At 38.0% G+C, this 23,968-nt stretch overlaps 3 protein-coding genes across 5 annotated transcripts; 1 reads left to right on the forward strand and 2 right to left on the reverse strand.

Annotated features, from left to right (window-relative positions):
• Positions 1-7,715: 7,715 nt before the first annotated feature.
• On the reverse strand, positions 7,716-9,728 carry LOC144091013 (uncharacterized). The gene is made up of 3 exons (XM_077622979.1): positions 9,599-9,728; positions 8,299-8,508; positions 7,716-8,237 (listed from the first exon to the last, which is right to left on the reverse strand). The coding sequence occupies exons 1-3, from the start codon at positions 9,663-9,665 to the stop codon at positions 8,083-8,085; spliced, it is 432 nt and encodes a 143-aa protein (XP_077479105.1). The 5' UTR covers positions 9,666-9,728; the 3' UTR covers positions 7,716-8,082.
• A 1,379-nt stretch (positions 9,729-11,107) lies between these two features.
• Positions 11,108-16,419, reverse strand: mtfp1 (mitochondrial fission process 1). Its single transcript, XM_077623686.1, has 4 exons — positions 16,253-16,419; positions 14,811-14,938; positions 13,623-13,855; positions 11,108-12,553 (listed from the first exon to the last, which is right to left on the reverse strand). Exons 1-4 carry the CDS (start codon positions 16,320-16,322, stop codon positions 12,487-12,489), a joined length of 498 nt encoding a protein of 165 aa, XP_077479812.1. The 5' UTR covers positions 16,323-16,419; the 3' UTR covers positions 11,108-12,486.
• Positions 16,420-17,023: 604 nt separating this feature from the next.
• On the forward strand, positions 17,024-23,697 carry lman2la (lectin, mannose-binding 2-like a). Of its 3 annotated transcripts, XR_013305498.1 has the most exons (10): positions 17,024-17,241; positions 17,432-17,550; positions 18,352-18,469; positions 18,555-18,637; positions 19,024-19,056; positions 19,194-19,355; positions 20,534-20,648; positions 21,477-21,599; positions 22,378-22,674; positions 22,752-23,697. XR_013305498.1 is itself a non-coding variant. In XM_077622536.1 (9 exons), exons 1-9 carry the CDS (start codon positions 17,040-17,042, stop codon positions 22,518-22,520), a joined length of 1,098 nt encoding a protein of 365 aa, XP_077478662.1. In that variant the 5' UTR covers positions 17,024-17,039; the 3' UTR covers positions 22,521-23,697. The 3 variants fall into 3 exon arrangements, 2 of the variants coding, with proteins under 2 accessions (XP_077478662.1, XP_077478663.1); XM_077622536.1 differs by having other exon boundaries at positions 22,378-23,697; XM_077622537.1 differs by lacking the exon at positions 19,024-19,056 and having other exon boundaries at positions 22,378-23,697.
• Positions 23,698-23,968: the final 271 nt, after the last annotated feature.

A 23,968-nucleotide genomic window follows, 5' to 3' on the forward strand; every position in this document is an offset into this window, starting at 1 on the left:
GTTCGAGCAGATGCGAGTGATTCTTGATTACTTCCTGATGTGTGTATTTAAGCACCACGGAAGTGGTTGTCATTGTCGAATTGTCCTGCGTGATAGTGCATACATCGCTGCAAAGGTACTGTTCTCCATGTTCCGGTTTTGTTTTGTTTTGGGATGTACAAGTCCTTGTTATTTTGTAAGACGTTTTGAGTCATTAAAGTTACTATCATGAGCACAGTTCGTCTCGTCCCCTCCTGCTTCCCCACTACTGGGTCCAAATCCCTCGGATCGCGCCACGACGTCTCGGCGCGATCGTAACAAACGGGCACCAGGCGAGGGAAACCCTGAATCGGAAACAGGTTTTAAAAAAAAAAACGGATCATGTTTTTGCAATGTTTAAGTATTGCTTCATTGGCTGCCTTTGCAGGCCCAGCCAAATTCTGAAAAAAGTGTGACTTATAGTCTGGAAAATATGGTACATTACTTTAAGTATGTATTTACATGACTTAAGTATTTTTCTAACTCACCATTTTCCTCTCTTGTGTGAGCATTCATAAAATTATAAGGGTTTAAACAAATCCAGACTGGTAGCCTTGTGGTTAGGAAGTCTAGCTCACAGTTGGCCTTTTCCATGTTTCAACCTCCCCTTTGAAGCTTTTGACATGGGGTTTTTCCGTATTGACCCGGGTTCCTCCCACAGTCCAAAAACGTGAATCATAACATCAAAGTCATTACATACTCTAAATTGTTCAACAAGACGAATGATTGGTCCTCCATATCGTGTCTCCGATTTGTGTTAATATTTTATGACATCTTTGCATGAGACGCATTGCACATCTGCTAGTCACTAGAATAAGTACACCCCTAAGAGAAATTTCTTAATTTTACCCAAAGTGTCTATATTTTGTGAGGCTGCCAAACACATGCGGCATTCGTCTTCTTCCATTGTAGACATTTACCATCTGTGTAGTCACATTACAAAGACATCACCGAGTCATGCTGAAATCAATATGCGGCGCAAGCACCATCATAACACCGCGCTGACAGAGTGAATCAGTCCAGATGTCACAACGTGCACTCCCGGCAACAAACCAAAATACAACGCCCTACACACAAAACATACCAGAAAAAAAGTCCCTATAAAGCCATCCTTTAAAAAATATCATTATCATAAGCGGTCAGTGCAATTACATTATGTCTCGTTGAGTCAATTCTTGCCTCTGATTTGTGATTTGAATGAAAAATAAGTTTGTGGATGGTCAAATAAGAGCTCCCAAAGGGCGTGGTCAAATGATATTCATTACGCATACGGATATAGTACAACTTTAAAAAGCCTTCCTTCTGAATGACTGATTTATTATCGCAAAAATGTTAAAAGCCAATCCTCATCCTTGGAAAAGCTCTATGATATAGTACAAGTACAACCTAGGCTATTTTTAAAATGAACCTGTAATTATTTATGATGCGGTGGGGAAAAATGATGGGTAATGCTAAAGACCATGTAGCAAATCAAATTTATTTGGCACTTAGTACAGTTGAGGGTTACCAGGGAGTCTTTTCTCACATAAAACTTTTGAAAAATAAATAAATACAAATTATGTAATAACAGTTTTGCCATTGATCTTTGTTTTGGATTTTTTTTCCAATGAAAAATAATTAAGGCAGAATCTAAAGTGTTTAAATATTACATCTGATTGTTGAGGTAATTAAGTCCAGGGGGGGAACTTCAGGAGTACTGGGGGTGCGTTGTTTTTGTTTTTTTACCAACGGTGTCAGACTCGGGTTGGTTCGCGGGCCGCTTTAACGTTAACTTGATTTCACGTGGGCCGGACCATTTAAGATATAATATTTAGATTTTTTTTAATAAATGGATTAAAAGAACTGGATTAAAAGCCCTGGATATTCAGTTTTTTATAGATCCTAAACAATGTTTATTTTAGCTTTTTTATATATATTTTTAGATTTTACAAAATGATTTTTGAACTAAAACCAGAAAAAATGATTAAAAAATTACAATTATTGATTTAAAAAGGGGAAAATCCTAAAATTTAATATACAGCTATACTCTTCATTTTAATTTGATCCTAAAACAGAAAGTCGGCACTCATGATTTACTTTCCCGGGCCACACAAAATGATGAGGCGGGCCAGATTTGGCCCCCGGGCCGCCACTTTGACACCTGTGCCCTAAACTATTGCTATACATCTAAATCATAATATATTGGTTGCTGGATGCATTCATTTTAGTCCGTTCTTGGAGAAAATGGACTAGTAGCAGCAGTCAAAACAATTGGCCTGTCCCTCTTTTCTCTCTCTTAGGGTTAGAGAGCCCAATTTACTTAACAACCAAATCTTACACTAGCACAGAAAATGACTCCTGGGGAAAACGGCAAACAGGATGGATAGATTTTTTTTGTTAGAGAGCCACACTTTTGATGTCAAATTGTCTCAAAACTACTAAACAAATTGACACTAAAGCCTGCCATTATGTTTCATGTGATTACACAGTGTAAATTTGGACTACGGAAAATGGGGGGCACATTTTTGATAGGAAAAGCCTTTTAAAACTCGATCACTCTATTGATCACTTATTGTATTGTAGGTTTCACGATACAGCACACCTGCCTGCCAAGTGGGTCCAAGTCTTGGATGTTAACCATCTCTATAAACCAGTGGCGGTCCGTGCATTTCCTAGTGACGCCTTCAGCAAAAATTATTTTTGGCTATAAAACTACTACTGCAGCTACAGCTGCGACACAAAAAATAATCAATAATAACCTCATACAATTGAAATATTATTTAGGAATATAGCCATATTTTACTCACCAAAAATCCTTTTTAACTTTACACAATATCCATCCTCCTTTCTTCCTTCCTTCTTTTCTATCGCCAACGAAGCTAATGCTGAAAGTCGAGCCTGTCGTATTTCTGGCATTGTCTGTCTTGAAAATGGCTTTAAATCAACACAACAATATATTTGCTTGTGCAGCTCGCTCCAGATACAGTTTGGTAGCTCTGGCTAATCACTAACCAATCGTAATTGGTGAAAGCGATGATGTATCCCTCCGCCTGCGAGAAGGCAATGACGGGCTAACAGACAATTTGGAATTATGTATTCATGGACAAAATATAATTAACATCAGTCCGTGATTCAGATATTTCTGACGGCACACCACTGCTATAAACTGTGTCAGAATCAAAACCAAAATATTGATTTAATTGCCAGTGATAATAGCATCAAAAGATCCGAGATAAGCAGGCGGCCTCTCGACCTGCTCGTACGGCAAAATTTCACGTGCGACATTGTCCTAGCTTCCGTGCGGAGAGATTAGCGCACACGGCGTGCACTAAGTGACCGGCCCACGTTTCCGCTCGGCTGCACCCTCTGATGCCACCTGAACAGAATTCAGCAGGAGCCTTGGAGCTGCTCATACATTATGTATTGCTGAAGGTCTGCTCCGTTTTCATGTTCCCTCTAATTCATCGCACAAAGAGAGAGAGAGAGAGAGCGTGCAGAGCTGTATGACAACCATCAAGCATCAAATCATGATAAAGAACTGTCATGTTGCTGTTTCCCGGGTATCACTCACTTCCCAGATTGCAGCTCCGTGATTGGCAAAATTAATCTAATAACATTGGGGATATGAATCATGTGCTCTCCAAGCCTCTGGTCCTTCATTTGTTTCCGATTACAGGCGGATAATTTTGGAGTCTTGTACAGTGGTACCTCTACTTATGAATGCTTCTACATACAAAATATTCAGGTTATGAAAAAGAGAAAAAAATTCAAGTTAATAAAAGTCAAATGAAACCAAAAATCCCTCGAAAATTGATATTTTTTGGGGTGTGATAGAGTTGTTTTCCCATTGGCCTCTCCCAACACCTGTCTGGGCTCCTATTGGCTAAAACGAAGCTGCATCTCCGTGATGCCGGAACTAACCAAGGTCAGCGCACTGTAGATGGACGCAAGGCCTAGCTTCTTTGGGATAGCAGCAATATATGACAGCAAAAAATACAGCCAATTTATCACATGGGATTGTTATTTACACAAGTTTATTCATATTAAAAAATACTGAAATTCTATGTTCTGCACTGTTTCAATGACTAACTTCATCTAGTGTTAAATCTGAGGAATCCAACCGAATGTAGACTTAATTTAAACTTCTTTTGTGGGCCTTAGTAAATATTTTCATAATTTGTTGCGTGCCAATAAACACTGTATATAGTGAGCTGCAGTTTGGCCACCGCTGCTTTAATTTTAAGCCCTGGCTCTCGACAGGATGTTATGTTGATGTTGCCTCAACTTGTCAGAGTGCTTCTGAGCAGAGCGAGACGCTTGTTTAGATTAGATTAGATTACATTAGATTAGATAACTTCATTCATCCCGTATTCGGGAAATTTCATTGTCACAGTAGCAAGAGGGTGGGAATACAGGCAAAAATACATTTTAGACAAAAATAAAGTGCTAATATATATATAGCAACACTCTTATTTATTTATTAACTTATTTATTACCACTATATTTATGTCTAAAATGTATTTTCCTGTATATATATATATAAACATGCATATACATACATATATAAATATACATATATATATATATATATATAAATCTACATATACATACATATATATATATAAATATACATATACATACATATATATATATAAATAAATATACATATACATACGTCCACATAGATGTACATGTATACCTACGGTTGGTCTTGTTATTGGACTGACACCACAATACTGCTTATACTCAATTTTATTCTCAGTTTGTTTTTGTTAGTTTCTTTTATAACTTTTAGGGGTGTTTCAACAAGTTCAAAGTTGACAATCTGTTATATATTCTCGTGAGTATCGTATAATCTGTTACTATTGCCGCGCCGTACTTGAAGCACGTCCTCAGCGGTTCCCACGCTGTTCTGAACTTGTGCTGTATATAAAATGTATGAGAGGAGTGAAAACATGAAAAATTCACTCTCATAACTCTACATTGTGTGTTTGGCATTTTGTTGTTGGGTCTGTGAGACACCCTGAATTACATTTATGATTTACACTACAAAACAAATTCTTAAAGAGGCAATTTCACTCCTCTTTAATGCAAGAAAAAGGCAATGAAAAGCAAACTCTGCACACGTCTGCTCGCTCTTTGTCTTTCCCAGACATATTTATTAGCAGAATGCACAGTGACGCCATGGCGCCCTCGTTTCTACTCTTGCCGACCTGCTATATTTTCTTTGTGCTGCCGTGTAATGAAGGAGGATGGTCTTTTTTTACCCCCTCCTCCTCTGAGCGTGAAGTCATTCATGGAAATCAATTCAAAGGTATAGCCTTGTCTTCTCCTTCTCAAAACGTAGCCTTGTGCTGACCTCCATAAATCCACCAGTGAGCGTTAAACATTTAAGTTAGTGCCTTGAAAGTGTTCTTTCCACAAACATGGCCGATCATTCAGAGTAGGGGGCTTCATTGTGTTCTATTTGTTTGCATCTATCTGGAGAGAGCACCACAACAACTGCGCCATAATAGAATTTCTATCAATTGACTATAACTATTGACCCTGTCATGCTGTTTTCAATTGCAATTATTTTTGCTCTTATTTTTGTACAGTTATGGTACATAACAAGAGTATGATTTGCTTAGAAATTTTATAAGAACACAATAATTTCTGTAAATATATAAATATATTTATGCGTGTTAACCCTTTTCCACATATATTCTGCAACTGACAGCATGGAAATCATTTAACATTTTTTTTCTTGCAATTTGATGTTTGTATTTATTTTTTTGAATTTCATAGCTACAGCAGGTGTCAAATTTTCTGCTTTGATTAATAATATACTGCCCTGGCTAGTTAATGCTAACATTCATTCATCTTCTGCACGAGGGTTGTGGGGGTGCTGGAGCCTACCCCAGCTATCTGTGTGCAGGTGGTAGGGTACACTCTGAACTGGCTGTCAGCCAATCACAGTTGAGGCACTGGTAATCATTTTTATTAAATGTTATTGAAAGACAATGCAATAACATTTGTCAGTCAAGTTCATGTGTACTTTATCTGTTGCTTGGCTCTTAGCCACCATTTTGTTATAACGGCCCACCCATAACAATTATTTGATCAGTGTATCTTTTAAAGATAGTGCACTCATGTAAAAATAGTTAAGATTTACATTAATATCTGTTTGCATGGAAAGAGAGGTGAAAAAAAGGCATTTATTCTAGTGTTTATCCCCTGTCAAGGCTTTTTTTACTACATGAAAAACAGAGTTGTTGTGGGGGGTGGAAGCACTGTAAGAAAAAAAGAAAAAAACGAGACTTGTAAGAAGAATGAGAAGAGAGGGAGGTCTTTCGTCCACTTGTGGCCTTCAGCGGGCAGGCACCAATCATAGAGGAACGTGGCAATCGGACTGACACATGAACAATGGCTCCATTTTACAACCCCCTGCGAACAGGCCCATCTATCAAAGGGGGGGAGAGTAGGGAGTCGGGGTGTAATTCAATTCATCAGATCCCCCAATGCCACCTGATATTGCAATGGGGGACTTATGACTATGGTGGTGGAATGGATGGGAAACAACTTCATGGTTTGTGTTTTAAAATACAATCTCTAGCCACAATGTAAAATGCAAATCAAATAAATAGAAGTCAAGAAATGGGGAGGACAAAAATAAGGTAGGCCAAATTGTTTTGTTTGTATACGTTAAGGGAGAGTTGATTTGAAAGTCAAGGAATGAATGAAGAATGAATTTAGTCTACATATTCTAAATTTGGAACCTACTGTGTATTTGGGACTTAGTGTGATGTGAGGAATAAGGACCAGAACGACCTCTACTGGTTATTATAGTTAATGACAAGAATTTGCAATTTGAAGGGGTCAACTAGATTATCAGTGCCATTTAAAATCAGATGACCAATTATGTAATGATGGATGATCAAAATCACTTTTGATGTTCAAAATAGTGTAAATTATCAATGAGCAAGTTTTAGGTGTCCATCTTGCTTTGTTCTAAGCATATAATTGTTCATGTATATTAGGAAACATGACAATACTCAGCAGTTATAATAAGCTATTAAATGATTAAGGCTGCAGTGATCAATTATCCCAGGGTAGGTCAATATATTCCCACTTAAGGACTTGTGGTCCAGTCAACTCACAAGGCAGAAAGAATTTAACATTTATGCAGACCTTTGCTTTACCAAAATGTATAATGTCCAGAAAATTATGCAAAGATTCCATCAAGAGTTAATATAAACCTGTGCTTTAGTTTCATATAGAGCACCAGTGTCAAAGTGGAAGCCCAGGGGCCAAATCTAGCCCACCGTATCATTTTATGTGGCCCGGGAAAGTAAATCATGAGTGCCGACTTTCTGTTTTAGGATCAAATTAAAATGGAGAATAGATGTATATTAAGTTTGCTTATTTCTCTCCTTTTAAATCAATAATTGTAATTTTTTAATCATTTTTCTCTGATTTTAATTCAAAAAAATCATTGTAAAATTTAAAAATACATAAAAATAGCTAAATTAAACATTGTTTTAAGTCTATAAAAAATTAATCCAGTTCATTTAATCCATTTATTAAAAAAAATCTAAATATTATATCTAAAATGGTCCGGCCCACGTGAAATCAAGTTGACGTTAAAGCAGCCCGCAAACCAACCCAAGTCTGACACCATTGATATTGAGTTTGATGCTTTAGCACTTCATTTTAGCTCATAGCAAAAGGCAATCACCGTCATTTCATTCTGATTTTATTTTTATTTTTAATCTATGAAAAACCATTCCAAGCACTTTAAATGAAAAAGGTTGCCAAACATCAAGCAAGTATAAAATCAACTACATTCATAACCCTTGTGATGCTAAACTGGAAATACTCAATAGCTGATTGTATTATTTTAATTTGTCTTGACACCCTCGGTTGCTAAATTGCAATACAGTCTTGAGGTAGAGAGAACAAAACTGTTGTTAACACCCACACTGAATAGGAAAAACAATGTAGTTCAGTTTCTCTCAAGTCATGTTCCTCGGTATTTGCAACTAATTCTTCCAAAAAAAAAAAAAACTATACGTTGGACAAAGTAGCTATAGTAGTCATTTAGAGTCAAGCCTCCACTTTGTGTGGCTGATAATGAATGCGGCCTCCTCTCCAGACACACAGGTAGTAGACCAAGCTCACACATCCCACTGCAGACAACAGCAAACTAGCCACCACCACAACCGCTGTCTTCCACGCAGCAGATCCTGTTTTTTTCTCATCTGGATTACCACAACCACAACATTTAGAATTTGCTTTTAAACTAAATAACTATTAACTCACCTTGAAGCGTTTTGAGCAGAGATCTCCTCGCAGTGGTCAATAGGTTATCATAGTCCCAGGGTGGCGTGACACCGTCAGACTCTGGGGTACCCGTGGGGAGCATCTCAATAATGTAGTCTTGGGAAGACTTTCTGAAGAGCTCATCAAGTTCGGCATCCTGCAATTCATCCTCTGGAAAGGTCCACTGGTCCCAGATGTTTGGTGAAGGTTCTGGAAAGTATTTTATATAGGGTTGTGGATGAACATGCATCTAAAAAAAAAAACCCACTACAAGTACTTGTCTGATTTCGGCCAGTTATGCTAAAAGTATATGTTTTTGTCAACAACGAATAGTCAATTCCTTACAAATATCTTTGTAGCTTAACTTTTATATTAGTCAATCTATTTTGGAATAGTCACGGCCAACAAAATGCCAATCTTTGAGAATATCGACATCACTAAGGCTGGAGCTAGGGCAGGGGTGTCCAACATTTTAGATATAATATTCAGATTTTTTTAATAAATGGATTAAAAGAACTGGATTAAAATCCCTGAATATTCCGTATATACACCGTATATTTTTTATAGATCTAAAACAATGTTTATTTTAGCTTTTTTTTAAATATTTTTAGATTTTACAAAATGATTTTTGAACTAAAAACACAAATTGATTAAAAAATGACAATTTTTGATTTAAAAGGGGGAAAATCAGGAAATTTAATATACATCTATACTCCAAAACTTCATTTTAATTTGATCCTAAAACTGAAAGTCAGCACTCATGATTCACTTTCCCGGGCCACACAAAATGATGCGGCGGGCCAGATTTGGCCCCCGGGCCACCACTTTGACACATGTGATCTAGAGGTGACTGTAGTTCCCTTCAAAAAGAGCACATTCAGCCAAAGCACCTTCTCTGTCCATGCCTGGAACTCTAACAATTAACATACATGAACTACCTTCTCTGAAACTCTTTCCCAATCATCTTAAAGACTGGCTGTTAGATGAACAAAATTGCAATCACAACACTGTCAAAACTGGGCTACTTGTGTAGCAAGTAGTATCTGTCATTGTTAATCTTCAACCTACACAAGGGATTAAAGATGGAAATTAGCCCTCAGGTACAATCTTATATATTTACATATAAAGGTTCATTAACATGAATTTGAATATGTTCATTTAGATGTGCTGTCCCTTATTAAATAAAGTCAACTCAATCTCAAGGTTGGACTACTCTACGAAAATATTTTTATATTTTATTGTCGTCTTACACCACCTGGGAAATGGTGATGACGTGCGCAAAATGGACAGGGTTTCTTACCTCCATTATTTCTTGATGTTGCCAAAAGTGCCAAAAGGGCCAAAAGCACCAAATGAAAAAGAAGCATGTCTGAGACAAGAGCCTATGGGTAGGCACGCCTTCCCTTTTAATGCGTACACTTCATTGGGACAATTAGCAACAGCTGCAGATCATTTAGCAACTAATTTTTGATATATTAGTCCCTCACGGGCAACCCCGGTGCAGGAGTGGTTCGCGCACATGTGTCAAAGTGGCGCCCCGGGGACCAGATCTGGCCCGCCGCATCATTTTGTTTGGCCCGGTAAAGTAAATCATGAGTGCCGACTTTCTGTTTTAGGATCAAATTAAAATGAAGAGTATAAATGTATATTAAATTTCCTGATTTACCCCCTTTTAAATCAATAACTGTGATTTTTTAATCCATTTTTCTGTGTTTTTAGTTCAAAAATCCTTTTGTAAAATCTAAAAATATATTTTAAAAAGCTAAAATAAACATTGTTTTCGATCTATAAAAAACTTAATATTCAGGGCTTTTAATCCAGTTCTTTTAATCTATTTATTAAAAAAAATCTAAATATTATATCTAAAATGGTCCGGCCCACGTGAAATCAAGTTGACGTTAAAGCGTCCTGCGAACCCAGGTCCGGACCTTGCATGGGTTTTTCCCGGGTACTCCGGTTTTCTCCCACATCCCAAAAACATGCATGCTAGGCTGATTGAACACTCTAAATTGCCCCTTGTGTGTGTGTGAATAGTTGTCCGTCTCCTTGTGCCCTGCGATTGGATGGCCAAGACTTCAGGGTGTCTCGGCCTGGTGTCCATAGTTGGCTGGGATAAGCTCCAGCACCCCCCGCGAGTCTTGTAAGGACAAGCTTTAAGGAAAATGAATGAATAGTCCCTCACGTGATAGACAGAAAAAAGACTTCCCAAAGAAAAACATGGACAATTTTGTATGGTTTTGAACATTTTCATATTCTGATCTAATTTAGAATGTTTTTAATTGGAATATGGGATCGTGTTTTCAGTGGTTAAGAGAATACATTAAAAAGTGTTGAATTTAAGTTTAACATCAACTATCTGTTGCCAGCCCAGTGGTTGAGTGGTTAGAATGTTGGCCCCACATTTCTGAGATCGAGGGTTCAATCCCAAGTATGTTAAAGGGTTGGTATGATAAATAGACTGGATAGGTGGCCTCGAGTTGGTGACACATGGTGTAGGGCATGAGAATGGGCTGAAATGCGTGAGAGTTAAGAATGCTGGTTTATTTAATTGAAAACTAGCGTTGAATATTTGAATAGAAACATTGGAAAGATAGTCTACAGAATCTCTTGTTAAGATAAAATTTTCCAATTGTTAATCACTTTAAAACCAAGCAATCAAAAAGTAATTTGAGCTCCTTTTCTTACCCCTCAAGCTTTGATAACACCTATTTTACAGTAAATAAAAAAACTGCACAACAGTTAATTATTGTAGTATTTATTTCACAACAGTCGCATGTTTTTTCTAGCGTCGCAAACAGTAGGCGGAGTGTTCACACTTTGACAAATGGGATTTTAATGTTGAGATCCAGCATCCCGCAACCCTGACAAGGATAAGAGGTGTAAAATGGATGAAAATACAGAAAAGGATTAAACCACCCCAGATCCAAACAACCCATCACAATACAAAAATACAAGTATTTCATTACATCAATTATATGCTACACAACTATATCATGTTGTCATGAAATGTTAAAACCGAACATGAATTTAGAGGCATTTCCAGCCTATTTTTCCCTCATTGCTCTTCACCCCCACTTCCAAAATATGTCATTAAATGGAAAACTGAGCATAGTTATTGCTAACATCAAGTACCGGTACATCAGCTCAAATATGCCCAATATTTAAAAAAAACTGCATCTTGTTGCTATTCCCTTATACAGCTCATTGTATACCTCCATTCAAGTATTTCTACACTGCAAACAGTAATCTTGTGCTTGGAGATGGTTACAGATTAGATTGAAGTGAGAAATACAAGTAACATTTATATGTTCACAGTAGTAAATAGCAAATACGGGTTAAACAGTCTTTCCAGTTCCCTAAGATCAATGGCTCCCATAGTTCAAAACAAAGTGCATAAGAGAATAAGATGAAAAGTACCATTGCTGAAATTCACAAGAATATATATATTATTATTTTTCCACTTTTGTGTGATTACTTTTCCCATTTTTACCCCAGACCTAAATTGTGAGGAACAAGGTAGTGAACTAAAGTGGCAGACTTGTTTATAGCAGAACCACAATGTACCTATATGGCTCAAAGCGAGATACACTCATATTGATTTCTAAAATGTAGTATTTATCTATTATGAAAGAAAAGCAGCGTGTAAATAAGATGTTACTGCACAGTGTGTAATCTAATCTCACAAGATTTATGTCTAGAACTGTACTAAGACTGACGTGGAAATGACAGGATATATAAAGAGAAAAGTAATATATGAAGGATCAACGTTCAGATATGAAAAAGATAAAGATTCACGCAAGAAAAAAACTAAACTGCGCAAATTACCGTATTTTCACGACTATAAGGCGCACTTAAGTCTTAAATGTTCTCCAAAATAGACAGGGTGCCTTATAATCCAGTGTGCTTTATATATGGAAAAAAATTAAAATGTGTCATTCATTGAGGGTGCGCCTTATAATAGGGTGCGCCTTATAGTCGTGAAAATACAGTAGCCAAGTACCTATGTGTATCCCGCTTTAAGCATACAGCAAAGTGCATCCCTGCCGTTTCACACAAATCGAACTTTGACTTGATGGTCATGTTTGAAGAGCAACACGTCTGCATAGTGTAATTTACAGTACATAGTTAAGATTTACACGGAAATCCCTTTTTCTGTATGGCTTTGCATATTTGTTGCCTTGTCTCTCGTTATTCCTGCTTCTCGCCATGACCGTAGACTTTCCGAAGGCTAGAATCCAGCAGATAGTCAACAGACCTGCAATTTCAGAGAATATTCAATGAGGAAAACCATTGTACAATGTGTACTGCATATGTACACTACTGTTCAAAGGATTGGGCTCAATTAGAAAAATGTCCTTCTTCCTAGAATACTTTAACATAGCGTTTAAGATTATTATTCAACCAGGCCCTTCATTGAAAATGAGGTATTGAAATTAATCTCTAAAATTAAATGTTTGAATGTGGGAGTTGCGACACCCACAACCCTCACAATTATTGCTAGGACTACTACTACATTACTAATTAGGGCTGACATCATTTATTAGATGAAACTAATTGATTATTAAATTAATCGACTTCTATTTCATTACTGATGAATCATTTGGGGACAGCAAGCTAAAAATAGGCTTTGATTTCTGTAGTACGCTATTAAAAGCAGACTGATTATCTGTTCTACTTAATTAAAATAAGATAATTGCAAACTGCTGCTTTTGGAACAAAATTATAGTTAATGTCACAGTGGTAGTAATGCATGGGATAAGTAGGAAAAAGCTCAATGTGGGAAATCTTTTTTTCCACCCGTGGGGGAATCACCAATTTCACAATGAGACGCCATAATATCCAATCTATGAGCAATTATATTTGCCAAAATGACAGAAGATTCAATTCAGATTTTGATGCTAGTTTCCAGTGGAAATGTCTGATTGATATCGCAATAATATGAAACTCTTCCTGTGATTAAATTACCCTTGTTTTTACAAATTGCCCTTGTTCTTACTGGGCCCAGTATAAATTCAAACATTAAATATTCAAATGTGATCCTGTTAGCCACATATGAATGATAATTCAACTGTTTGCAGTCAACAAAAGCAGAAAACAAACAGGATCAACTAAAATAACTTTTAAAACGGACCATTTTTTCTAAGGAAAATATATATTTTTGCTCACTACCAAAGGTTATGAAAGAAATAATATAAAATATTTAAGGATTTAAGTTTGGACATGATTTTCTTAATAAACAGCAAAAAACAATATTTTTAAAAAAAATCTGTGATTCCAAACCACTGAACAGTAGTGTATTAAAAAACACAACAACAACAGGCTACCTATCAATAGGGCTGATGATAAAAGGGATGGTGGAGAGGCCGATGGCCGTGGTGGTCCACTTGCGCACAGGTAGGGGCAATTTAGTAGTGCGGCCCAACAGGTGCAGCGTAGCGGCACAAACCCGATTGATGGTAAAGCCGGGGATGATAATGGAGGCCAATGCCTGCCAAACGAATGTGTCCACCACTGCTACTCCCACCCGTGTCTTCTGCCCTGGTTCATCCCCGTGCACCTTGACAAGCACAACGACAATCGTGTACAATTATTAATACAGTTGTTGTTATTAATGGAAATTACAGATCATCTTTGCTCCATGCAAACACAATTGCAGTGTATTTTTCACATTATTTAGTATACAGTGGTACCTCTACTTACAAATGCTTCAACTTACAATTTTTTTGGCTTGCATAACACTTTGTATTGTAAATTATTGTTCCAAAAGACAATAATTTGTCCAGGTTAAGAAAGATCAAACATCAAGAGAAAGACATTTGACCAACCCCATTCAGTGATTTCATGTTTGAACTGCTTTTGATTTGTTACTGTTTGATTCAATGATGTGGCGTCATTTAAATGGCTTAACAAATAGTTTTTAAAAATATTTTTTGCTCTGATTTTGCATACACATACATTTGTATACATATTTCATACAAAACTGGTAGACCTTTATCATTTTTAAATGGTTTGTGGTGGCTAGTATAAAAGATAGAGGCGCGAATTATGCTGATTGCATGTAAAATGCTGCTCTACTTACAAAAAGTCCAAGTTACGAAACAAGTTCTGGAATCAATTAATATAATAAATAGAAGTACCACTCCACTGCATTTCTAGTTTAACTTTCAATATCCAAACAGACTGTACATAATGGGGGGATACTGCTCCCCATATCTCACCTAAAGCCAGACAATTTCCAGATTATCATATGGTAATAATGATAAACATTACTAAAACCAAAACAAACAACAACAAAAACAGACACAAATAAATCAATCACCATTGACAGCACAAAGTGTCTATACTTCTTAAAGAATATAGGCTCTCCTTCGGGTAAAAATGTTTTTGTAATAAAAACTTGGCTAAACATCATGATGAGCAATGTAATAGTTTTACTAGTCTTAATAAGTGTAGTTCTATTTCTACGTTAGTTGAAAACGTCAACTGCTTCTCGCCGTTCATCACTCACTCACCGCTGCAGCTTTCTTCCCTTTGTCCACGGCATCAGCGGTGACGTAAGCAGTGGCTATGGCGTAGCTGCCCCACACCAGGCTGACTGGGACCAGTGGGCGGAAGGCTTCCCCGACCTCATTAGCATAACCTGCGGAATAGGGATGTTAGACCAACTCAGTCGCTGTATAGATAAATGACTAACTGTAATCTCTCAACTGTTTTTCTTCAATAATATCATAACAGTTTCCTGCAGTGTAGGAACATGCTGAATTGCTTGTTTGGTTTGCATCACATTTTATTAGTTTTTGTATTAACAGACACGTGCCAGGGCGGTCCAGCGGCACAAGTGTTTAGCGCGTCGGCCTCACAGTGCGCAACCTGGGTTCAAATCCAGGTCGGTCCACCTGTGTGGAGTTTGCATGTTCTCTCCGGGCCTGCGTGGGTTTTGTCCGGGTACTCCAGTTTCCTCCCACATTCCAAAGACATGCATGGTAGGCTGATTGGACACTAAATTTCCCCTTGGTATGAGTGTGAGGGTTGTTTGTCTCTTTGTGCCCTGCGATTGGCTGCCCACCAATTCAGGGTCTCCCCTGCCTCTGGCCCAAAGTCAGCTGGCATAGGCTCCAGCACCCCCCACGACCCTAGTGAGGATAAAACTGTTCAGAAAATGAGATGAGAGATGAGATGAGACATGTGCCAGGCGAGTAGCCTCTACTTAGGAATCAATGACATGAACAGGGCAGCCAAGCGGAAGAATGGTTAGCACATCCGCTTCACAGGGTTCGAGGGTTCAATCCCCGGGGTGTTAGGACCTTCCTGTGTGGAGTTTGCCTGTTCTCCCTGGGCCTGCATGGGTTTTCTTGGGGTACTCCAGTTGCCAAGCGATGGCTGGGATAAGTTATAGCACCCCCCACAGCCCTTGTGAGGTTAAGCGGTATGGAAAATGAATCAATGAATGAAATGAAGAGCTCAAGGATCAACACTTTTTAATCAACAGGGTATCGAACTTAATTATTTTAGGGCCATTATTTGATTTATTTGAATAAATATCTGCTAGTCTCCACAACTATACTACATATTAATAACAGCAACACACAAGTACACAAAAAGAAAAGCGATCCACGCTAGAGTTTATGACGTAATTTCTCGTGAATCACGGTCTCAACTTGCTCAACTACTTTAGTTTGACTTAGTTGCTAACACCCTCCCCACCGACAAAAAATCCCAGATCAAGCACCAAATGCTAAAAAAAAGTAAGGTGTTTGTGTCAACTGTGTGCTACAAAGTGCCCCTGCCATTCACGTTTACTATAAATAGACATTTTGACACCCAGGTGTTTGCCAAAGGAAGTTAGCAACCACGTTAGCTACCTAGCCGCGAGCTCCAGGGTCACCCTGTGCTCTCAACGTTATTACCGGCATTTGTTAAAAAAAATGACGGGAGGGAAATAGACGTCACTCACCCAGGAAGCGGACCCATGTGTCGCGATAGATGTCGACCGCTTTGCTCGGTTTTTCTTCCTTTGGCTCCATGTTTCACCGCAGCCGGTCATTTACTCCATCCCCTCCATGACAGTCAATGTTCGAAAGGGGGGAGTCGCACTTCGGTGCAGCATCCGATTTAAGAACGACGGTTCCGAGTCCAACATACGACGATCGGTTTTACGAACCAAAAACTATTACGAAGTATACTATCAAGAATAGGTTTACTGGTTTAGCGCATATTCATCACAATCGTGAGGTTTAGTTTCAGCTTGGGCTTTTAAATATCTAGCGAACCTCAACAGGTATTGTGTTATTTTAGATGATGTTTTTTTAAATTATTATTATTCATTCAGTAGGACTAGAAAAGCAACTTTAGAGTAAACTATTGTCATGAGATATTATCGATGTAAACATGTTGCAGAAATGTAATCCACGTTTATGTTCATTAACCTTGCATATTAAGCAGATGCTCATGTTGAATAACCGATTGGATCTATCTGGTAGGCCACTACAAAAATGATTTAAAATTATTAAATACTTTTTTTTAAAAATATGCATCGGATTCATTCATTTATTACGCTTTCATAAAAGTATTGCTCAATGCGCATTTTGTCCTTAATATTATACGATAAACCAATGGAGCGTGTGTGTAGTTGTCTACAGCCAATTTGGCCAATCACAGTGAGCCATGCAATCCTTGGAACCAATAGTAAAGACGTTAGCTATGAATGTGGGCGGAGCGGTTGATTTTTGACCTACCTTACTATGGCCGCCGTTAGCAGGAGCAGATACTGGCAGAACGCTAAATCAAAATCCTTTATATTACCCCACAGTAAAATGAAGGCTTTAAAGCTATTATTCTCTTTTATCCTGTGTATTTTGACTATTGGACACGGTTCTGGTGACGATGACCACGAAATGGAGGAATTCTTAAAACGGGAATATTCCCTGACCAAGCCCTATCAAGGTATACCCCTCGATTAATTCATAGAATATTCTGGAATAATGTGATTAGCTGTCATTTACTTCGAAGTTATTTAACATGTAATGACATCCACTTTGACAATTGGTAATATCTTTTAGCGTGGATAAAAACGTAACGTGCCAGACAAATGCTAATTTGTTACAATATTTGTGGGCGTGTTTGTGCTTTTTAGCAGTGGGATTTTCAAGTTCTTCCCATTGGGAACTGATGGGCGATGCTATGGTAACCACGGAACAGGTGCGACTCACACCTGACATGCAAAGCAGACAGGGGGCGGTGTGGAGCCGACTTGTGAGTATAATGTTGTGTGAACTGAAGTTTAATAGACTTACAGGTAAACGTGATGAAGTGATCAAATAAAAACATCAAAAGAAAGAAAACAAATCTAGTAAATAAAGGTGCAAATGAAAATATGTACATAGTAGTAGTTAAGGGAGTGGTAGTCTGTAACATAATATATAATAAATATTACGTGTCAATTCAGGGTCTCAGCAATCTCTGCCAGAATCCCAGTCAAACTGGATTGGACGTCTATTGCCATCAATGGCAGTTATACAAGCCTCAATATTATCTATCCAAATGGAAATCAATATGTTTAACTGTCAAAGGTTCTAGGACTAGAAGTGACAAAATAATCCAAAATTACAAGGAGATTGCAAAATATACATACTACAGTAATCCCTCGAATATCACGTTTAATATAGACTAGACATGGTCTATAATCGAAAAATCACCACTATTAAAACTACCCTTTTCCCCTCCTAGTGGCAAGAGGAAGACAGGGGAGTGGCTTGCGAGTTCCAGCGTGGATTTTCACATTTTTATGAAACTTAATAATAATAATTCAATGATATTTGCATTATATCCTTTGGTCCAGTAAAAACTGGCCAATGCACTGTAGTTTGCTCATGCACATAGAAATTTACACTTTGTTAAATCATTCAACTCTGTTTAAGGTATTTACACTCCTTTTATAAGTTGTACTAGATACAGGACAATAGGATACAAATATCAAACTAAAACTATTTAGGGGTTCACTTTGACCTGCATTAAAGTTAGCTGATTTTATTATTCATGCGTTTATTCTTACAGCCTTGTCATCTGAACGACTGGGAGATGCAGGTACACTTCAAGATTCACGGGAAAGGAAAGAAGAACCTCAATGGTGATGGTTTGGCTATTTGGTATACAAAGGAGCGCATGCAGAATGGTAAATATTATTAGAAACTTTCATTTCCAACATATTCTTGATTATATACTTTACATTTATTTTTTTTAATCGTCACTACACACAGGTCCTGTATTTGGGAATAAGGATAACTTCACTGGATTGGGCGTTTTTGTGGACACTTATCCCAATGAGGAGAAACAGTTAGAGGTATAATCAAAATGGTACTTGTACAATGGAAAGGCTCATGAAATATGAATGTGGATTAATTAGGTGATAATCTACAGTGCCTGTTTTAAGATTGTAAAATATATATATATATATATATATATTAATTTGAATGAGCTTTATTTTTTCATGGAAAATGAGTTTAGCTGATATTTAAGCATTGTGGAACCACAATTAGTCCCATTTTCTCGATTCATTTAAATCCATTAGACATTTGAAACTATTTTAAGCAGAAATTAACTATGGATAGCGTTTTTGTATTTGTGACTGGTCTCCGCCCCTCGTAAAGAATTACTCTTGTAGTAGTACTCATACAGTGTTTAAAGGGGCTGTCTTTTGTCTTCTTTTGTGCACTCACATGGGAACAGGCACAAAAGAAGAGATACACTCCAAGCACACAGGTGACCATTTTTTTGACCGTCCGTGTGTAAGATGTTATTCCTTGCAGCAAATGCGATCTTAATACAAAATGCAAACAAAGATAATAGTGACTGAAGTCATTTAACCCATGCGTCTTTTCCCTCTAACCAAAAACCAGAGGATCTTCCCCTTCGTTCTCGCCATGGTGGGCAACGGCACCATCAGCTACGACCACGAACGGGATGGCCGGCCCACCGAGCTAGGGGGTTGTAACGGCATGGTGCGCAACCTGAAGCACGACACCTTTCTCTTCATTCGATACGTCCGCCGCAGGCTGACGGTAAGGCTCGTCACGCGTTATTATCCTCAAAATTTGTACATTAGTAACGTATTTTCCAAACTATAAGGCGCAACTACAAGACTTCAATTTTCTTAAAAGCCGGAAGTGGGCCTCATAATCCGATGCGCTTCATTTCTGGATGGATATGGGTTAATCAGTGTATTAAAAATTCCTTTTGAACAGCGCCATTCTAGTGCATGTATAACAGAATCCCCTACTACTACCACTACCGCCACAACTACCACTACTGTTTCATAATCGCCTTGTATATGAAACAAATTTTAAGATAGACCATTCATTAAAGGTGCGCCTTATAGGGCGGAAAATACGGTAATCTGAAATGTTCTGGTTTTGCACATCACTGCCTAAAGCACGTGTCAAAGTGGCGGCCTGGGGGCCAAATCTGGCCCGCTGCATCATTTTGTGTGGCCTGGAAAAGTAAATCATGAGTGCCGACTTTCTGTTTTAGGATCAAATTAAAATGGAGTATAGATGTATATTAAATTTCCTGATTTTCCCCCTTTTAAATCAATAATTGTAATTTTTTAATCCATTTTTTCTGTGTTTTTAGTTCAAAAATCTTTTTTTTTTAAATCTAAAAATATATTTAAAAAAAGCAAAATTAAACATTGTTTTAGATCTATAAAAACTGAATATTCAGGGTTTTTAATCCAGTTCTTTTAATCCATTTATTTAAAAAAATCTAAATATTATATCTAAAATGGTCCGGCCCACATGAATTCAAGTTGGCCGCGAACCAACCCGAGTCTGACACCCCTTGCCAAAAGTCAGAAAAATCCGAAAATTGACATTGTTTTGAAAACAAATATCAAACTATTGGTGCTAGCTCAATTAAATAGAAGAGTTTGTATTCGACATCATAAGTCTTATTTACGTACATTTGAAAGATTTTCCAAATTTTCAAATGATTTTATAAGATTTCTTGCCAAATAGGAAGCTTTCTTCATATTTTTGGTGCCAGTTCCAAATTTGTAGTACTATAGTACAGTGAATCCCAGTGGATTTTTATTCAGGTAACAGTGGTGATTCTTATGTGGTTTGGGCCTGTAATAACTGGTACAGAATTATTGCATTATTATCGAGTTGCAGGAATGTGGAAATGCACCATTTAATTTTGAACTCATGAGTGTGGTTTATTGTTGCCATGGGTGCGTCAGGTGATGATTGACATTGACGGTCAACACGAGTGGAGGGACTGCTTGGATTTACCTGGAGTGCGGCTTCCAAAGGGCTTTTATTTTGGAGCAACCGCAATTACAGGAGACCTCTCAGGTAAAACACCTTGCAGAGAGAGACACACACACCATAATTAAGATTGGTTTATCCTGCAAATACCAACAATGAAGGTACATTTACGTTGCGGGTCCAATTGCCCAATTCTAATTTAACGCCGATTTACTGATGTCTGCTGGACATCATATATTCAAATGATAAATGAATATATATGGTATGTAACTGAGTATTATAATACTGTCCCTATGTTAATGCATTATTTGGATTCATATATAATACAGTATTCCTGCAAATTTATTCTAATGTGTTTTGCATTGTAATGCTAGGATTATGTTAACATTAAGACTTTGATCGCCACATAGTGGAGTCTTCTTTTTTTCTTATTATATTTAGTGTATATAGACCATTGTAGATATGACTTGTATGTAAACAATAGTATTGCAATTTTGGGTGAACCAGACGTTACGAGCAATGCGGACTAACTGAAGTTTTTTTTAAATTATCGAACCAGCCCCAACTCCCTTTGAAGGGTTTTGCTGGTGTCTTTTTCAGATGCTTGCTTTGTTTTGCTTTCAAGTCCATGTACTAGATTACGCTGTCTTTTTTGCAGATTATCGACTCGGTCACGCTATCTCCAGTGAAAAATGCAACCTTGTACGCCCAGTGCTCGGAAATATCTTTATGCTTTTATCATAAGCAGCCTCTTGCGGACTAGGCTGTCTTGTATGCTCGTATCTCAAGGCAAATATTTGCTCGGAATTTTCCTCGTGTCTCGAATTTCTCGTATGTTGGGGCACTCGTATGTCTAGGTATTACTGTACTTCACTTGGGCATATAATGAACTTTTCCTATAACTTGAATCAACAGACAACCATGACATCGTTTCACTGAAACTCTACCAACTGACGGTGTTGCGGAACAAACAGGAAGAGGAAGAACTGAAGGATGAAATCACGATACCCAGTGTGGATAACATGGAGCTTCTCAGAGGTAACATGCACACGGTACCCAGAAGTTTTGTCGACGGACAATTCGTCCCCGGACGTTTGGTCGACGGACAATTCGCCGCCGGACATTTCGTCGAAAGGACAATTCGTCACCGGATAATTTGGACAACGTCGGCGGGCCGGATTAAAAAGCCTAACGGGCCGTAGTTTGAAAAAGATGTACACACACGCCAATAATACGCAATTTATTGATAATTTTGAGAGCGAGCGAGCGAATCCGGCGACAAATAACATGTACACACACGCCAATAATACGCAATTTATTGATAATTTGAGAGCGAGCGAATCCGGGAGCGAGCGAGCGAATCCGGCGACGAATAACATGTACATACGCGAATAATAAACAATTTATTGATAATTTTAAGAGCGAGCGACTCCGGGAGCGAGCGAGCGAATCCGGCGACGAATAACATGTACACGCACGCCAATAATACGCAACTTATTGGTAATTTTGTTATTAGATATTTAGATATTAATGCTCTGACATTTACAAACTCTCTCTCATGATTATAATTTTGAGAGCGAGAGATTTCCTGGTTGATCGCTTTCAACAGTAAACTCTCTCTCTCTCTCTCTCATGATTATAATTTTGAGAGCGAGCGAATCTGGCGACAAATTTGTCCGTTCGACGAAATGTCCGTCGACGAATTGTCCGTCGACCAAACGTCCGGGGACGAAGTGTCCGTCGACGAAACATCCGGTCACGCATGCACACACAGGTGAATTTCTTAGCCCCCTCTGACTTCTGCAATGTCTGACAGTGAGTCGGACTGAGGAAGGAATGAGCGGACTGGCTATTTTCTTCACGGTTCTCTTCTCCATGCTGGGCTGCATTTTCCTGGTGGTTGTCGGTCTGCTACTCTACGGTCACTGGAACGAGAGCCGTCGCAAGCGCTTCTACTGACAAGGCGAGCGCTTGGCTTGGTGGATTTGGGCCAGAGGAGCAACAACAACAGCACTGAGTTCACAATGCTGCCGACAGATGACCTGTTTTGACAAAATGCTTCGCGGAGCCAGGATTCGGTTTGCTGATGCAGGACTCGACCTTTTCGGAACAGGTACATCGAACTTTTTCACTGTTTTCGAGGGGTCCTGAAACTTTTTATGCCCTGCTGATTTTATTTTTTACCCCAAGGAAGCTAAGCATAAAGCTGCCCTACAGGCCATATGGACTTGAAATGTATTTATAAGGAAAGGGTGAGGAAAAAAGAAGAATGCATGACATTTGAAAAAGATGAAGAAGCTTTGCAATGCACCTGTCAAAGAGGAGCGGTGAGTGGAATTCTGTATGGAAAATGGTGGGTTTTTATTGTTCCGTAAGGGAGGAATTCAAGAAAGTATGAGTTCTTTTGAACTTCACTGAAGAAATTCCTTTCATTTAGATTTTTTTGGGGGTTTGACCCTTTCAAATTTTATGATAAAGCTAAAGTTTAGGCAAGGCTATCCAAATTATTCCACAAAGGACAGCAGAGGTTTTTGTTCCAATTGATCCAGCATGAATTGTAATAACAAATTATTTTTTTTATGAAAAAAGCAAAAACATGACTGCAATCAATTGACCACCCTATTTTTGGGATGTGGGAGGAAACCGGAGTACCCGTAGTAAACCCACGCAAGCCCTGTGAGATAATTTAAACTCCTAAAGGAAGGTTAGAACCCACCTGGTATTGAACCCTCGATCTTTGTACTGTAAGTCTGACGCCTTGACCACTATTCCACCATGCTGCCTGTAATGCTTAATTATATTATAAATCTATTGACTAGGACATTTTTCCCCCTCAAAATGTTTACCTATTTCATACTATAAGAAAAAGTAATGACATTGATATGTAATATTTGATATTTCATTAGATTTAGACACTCCAACCAAAAAAAGAGTCAAGTGTAGGTAGCTGTTTAATTTTATTAAAAAAATAAAATACAAATGATGACCCACACATCACACAGCAGACATATTACTTAAACCCCCAAAGAAGCATTATCCTTTAGTCAGTGCTTTTTTTTACCCTTCTTTTTTCCATTTTTTGGGGCAGAAAGCAACAATAAGGTCTTTTACAAAATAAAAAGCAAAACCAATCCAATCACTGTGCCTCTATCAAATTCAAATCTATCTTCCATTATGCACTATATAAAATCGTATGTCTCCAAGTACGAAAGGCAGCAGTTAAATATTCAGTGAGTATGTTTAAATCTGGGGAAAAAAAGCCGACATTTTAACGCAATAATACACCACAAGGGATGGACGGAACAATAATAAACTCAGCGAAATGTCAATCAATCAATCCAACATCAACTTCCTAGCAACTTAATTATAAATGATAGTGGTTGATAAAAGCAAGGTTAGCTGTTACT

This window comes from Stigmatopora argus, chromosome 16, assembly GCF_051989625.1.
Source record: "Stigmatopora argus isolate UIUO_Sarg chromosome 16, RoL_Sarg_1.0, whole genome shotgun sequence".
Classification (NCBI taxonomy): Eukaryota; Metazoa; Chordata; class Actinopteri; order Syngnathiformes; family Syngnathidae; genus Stigmatopora; species Stigmatopora argus.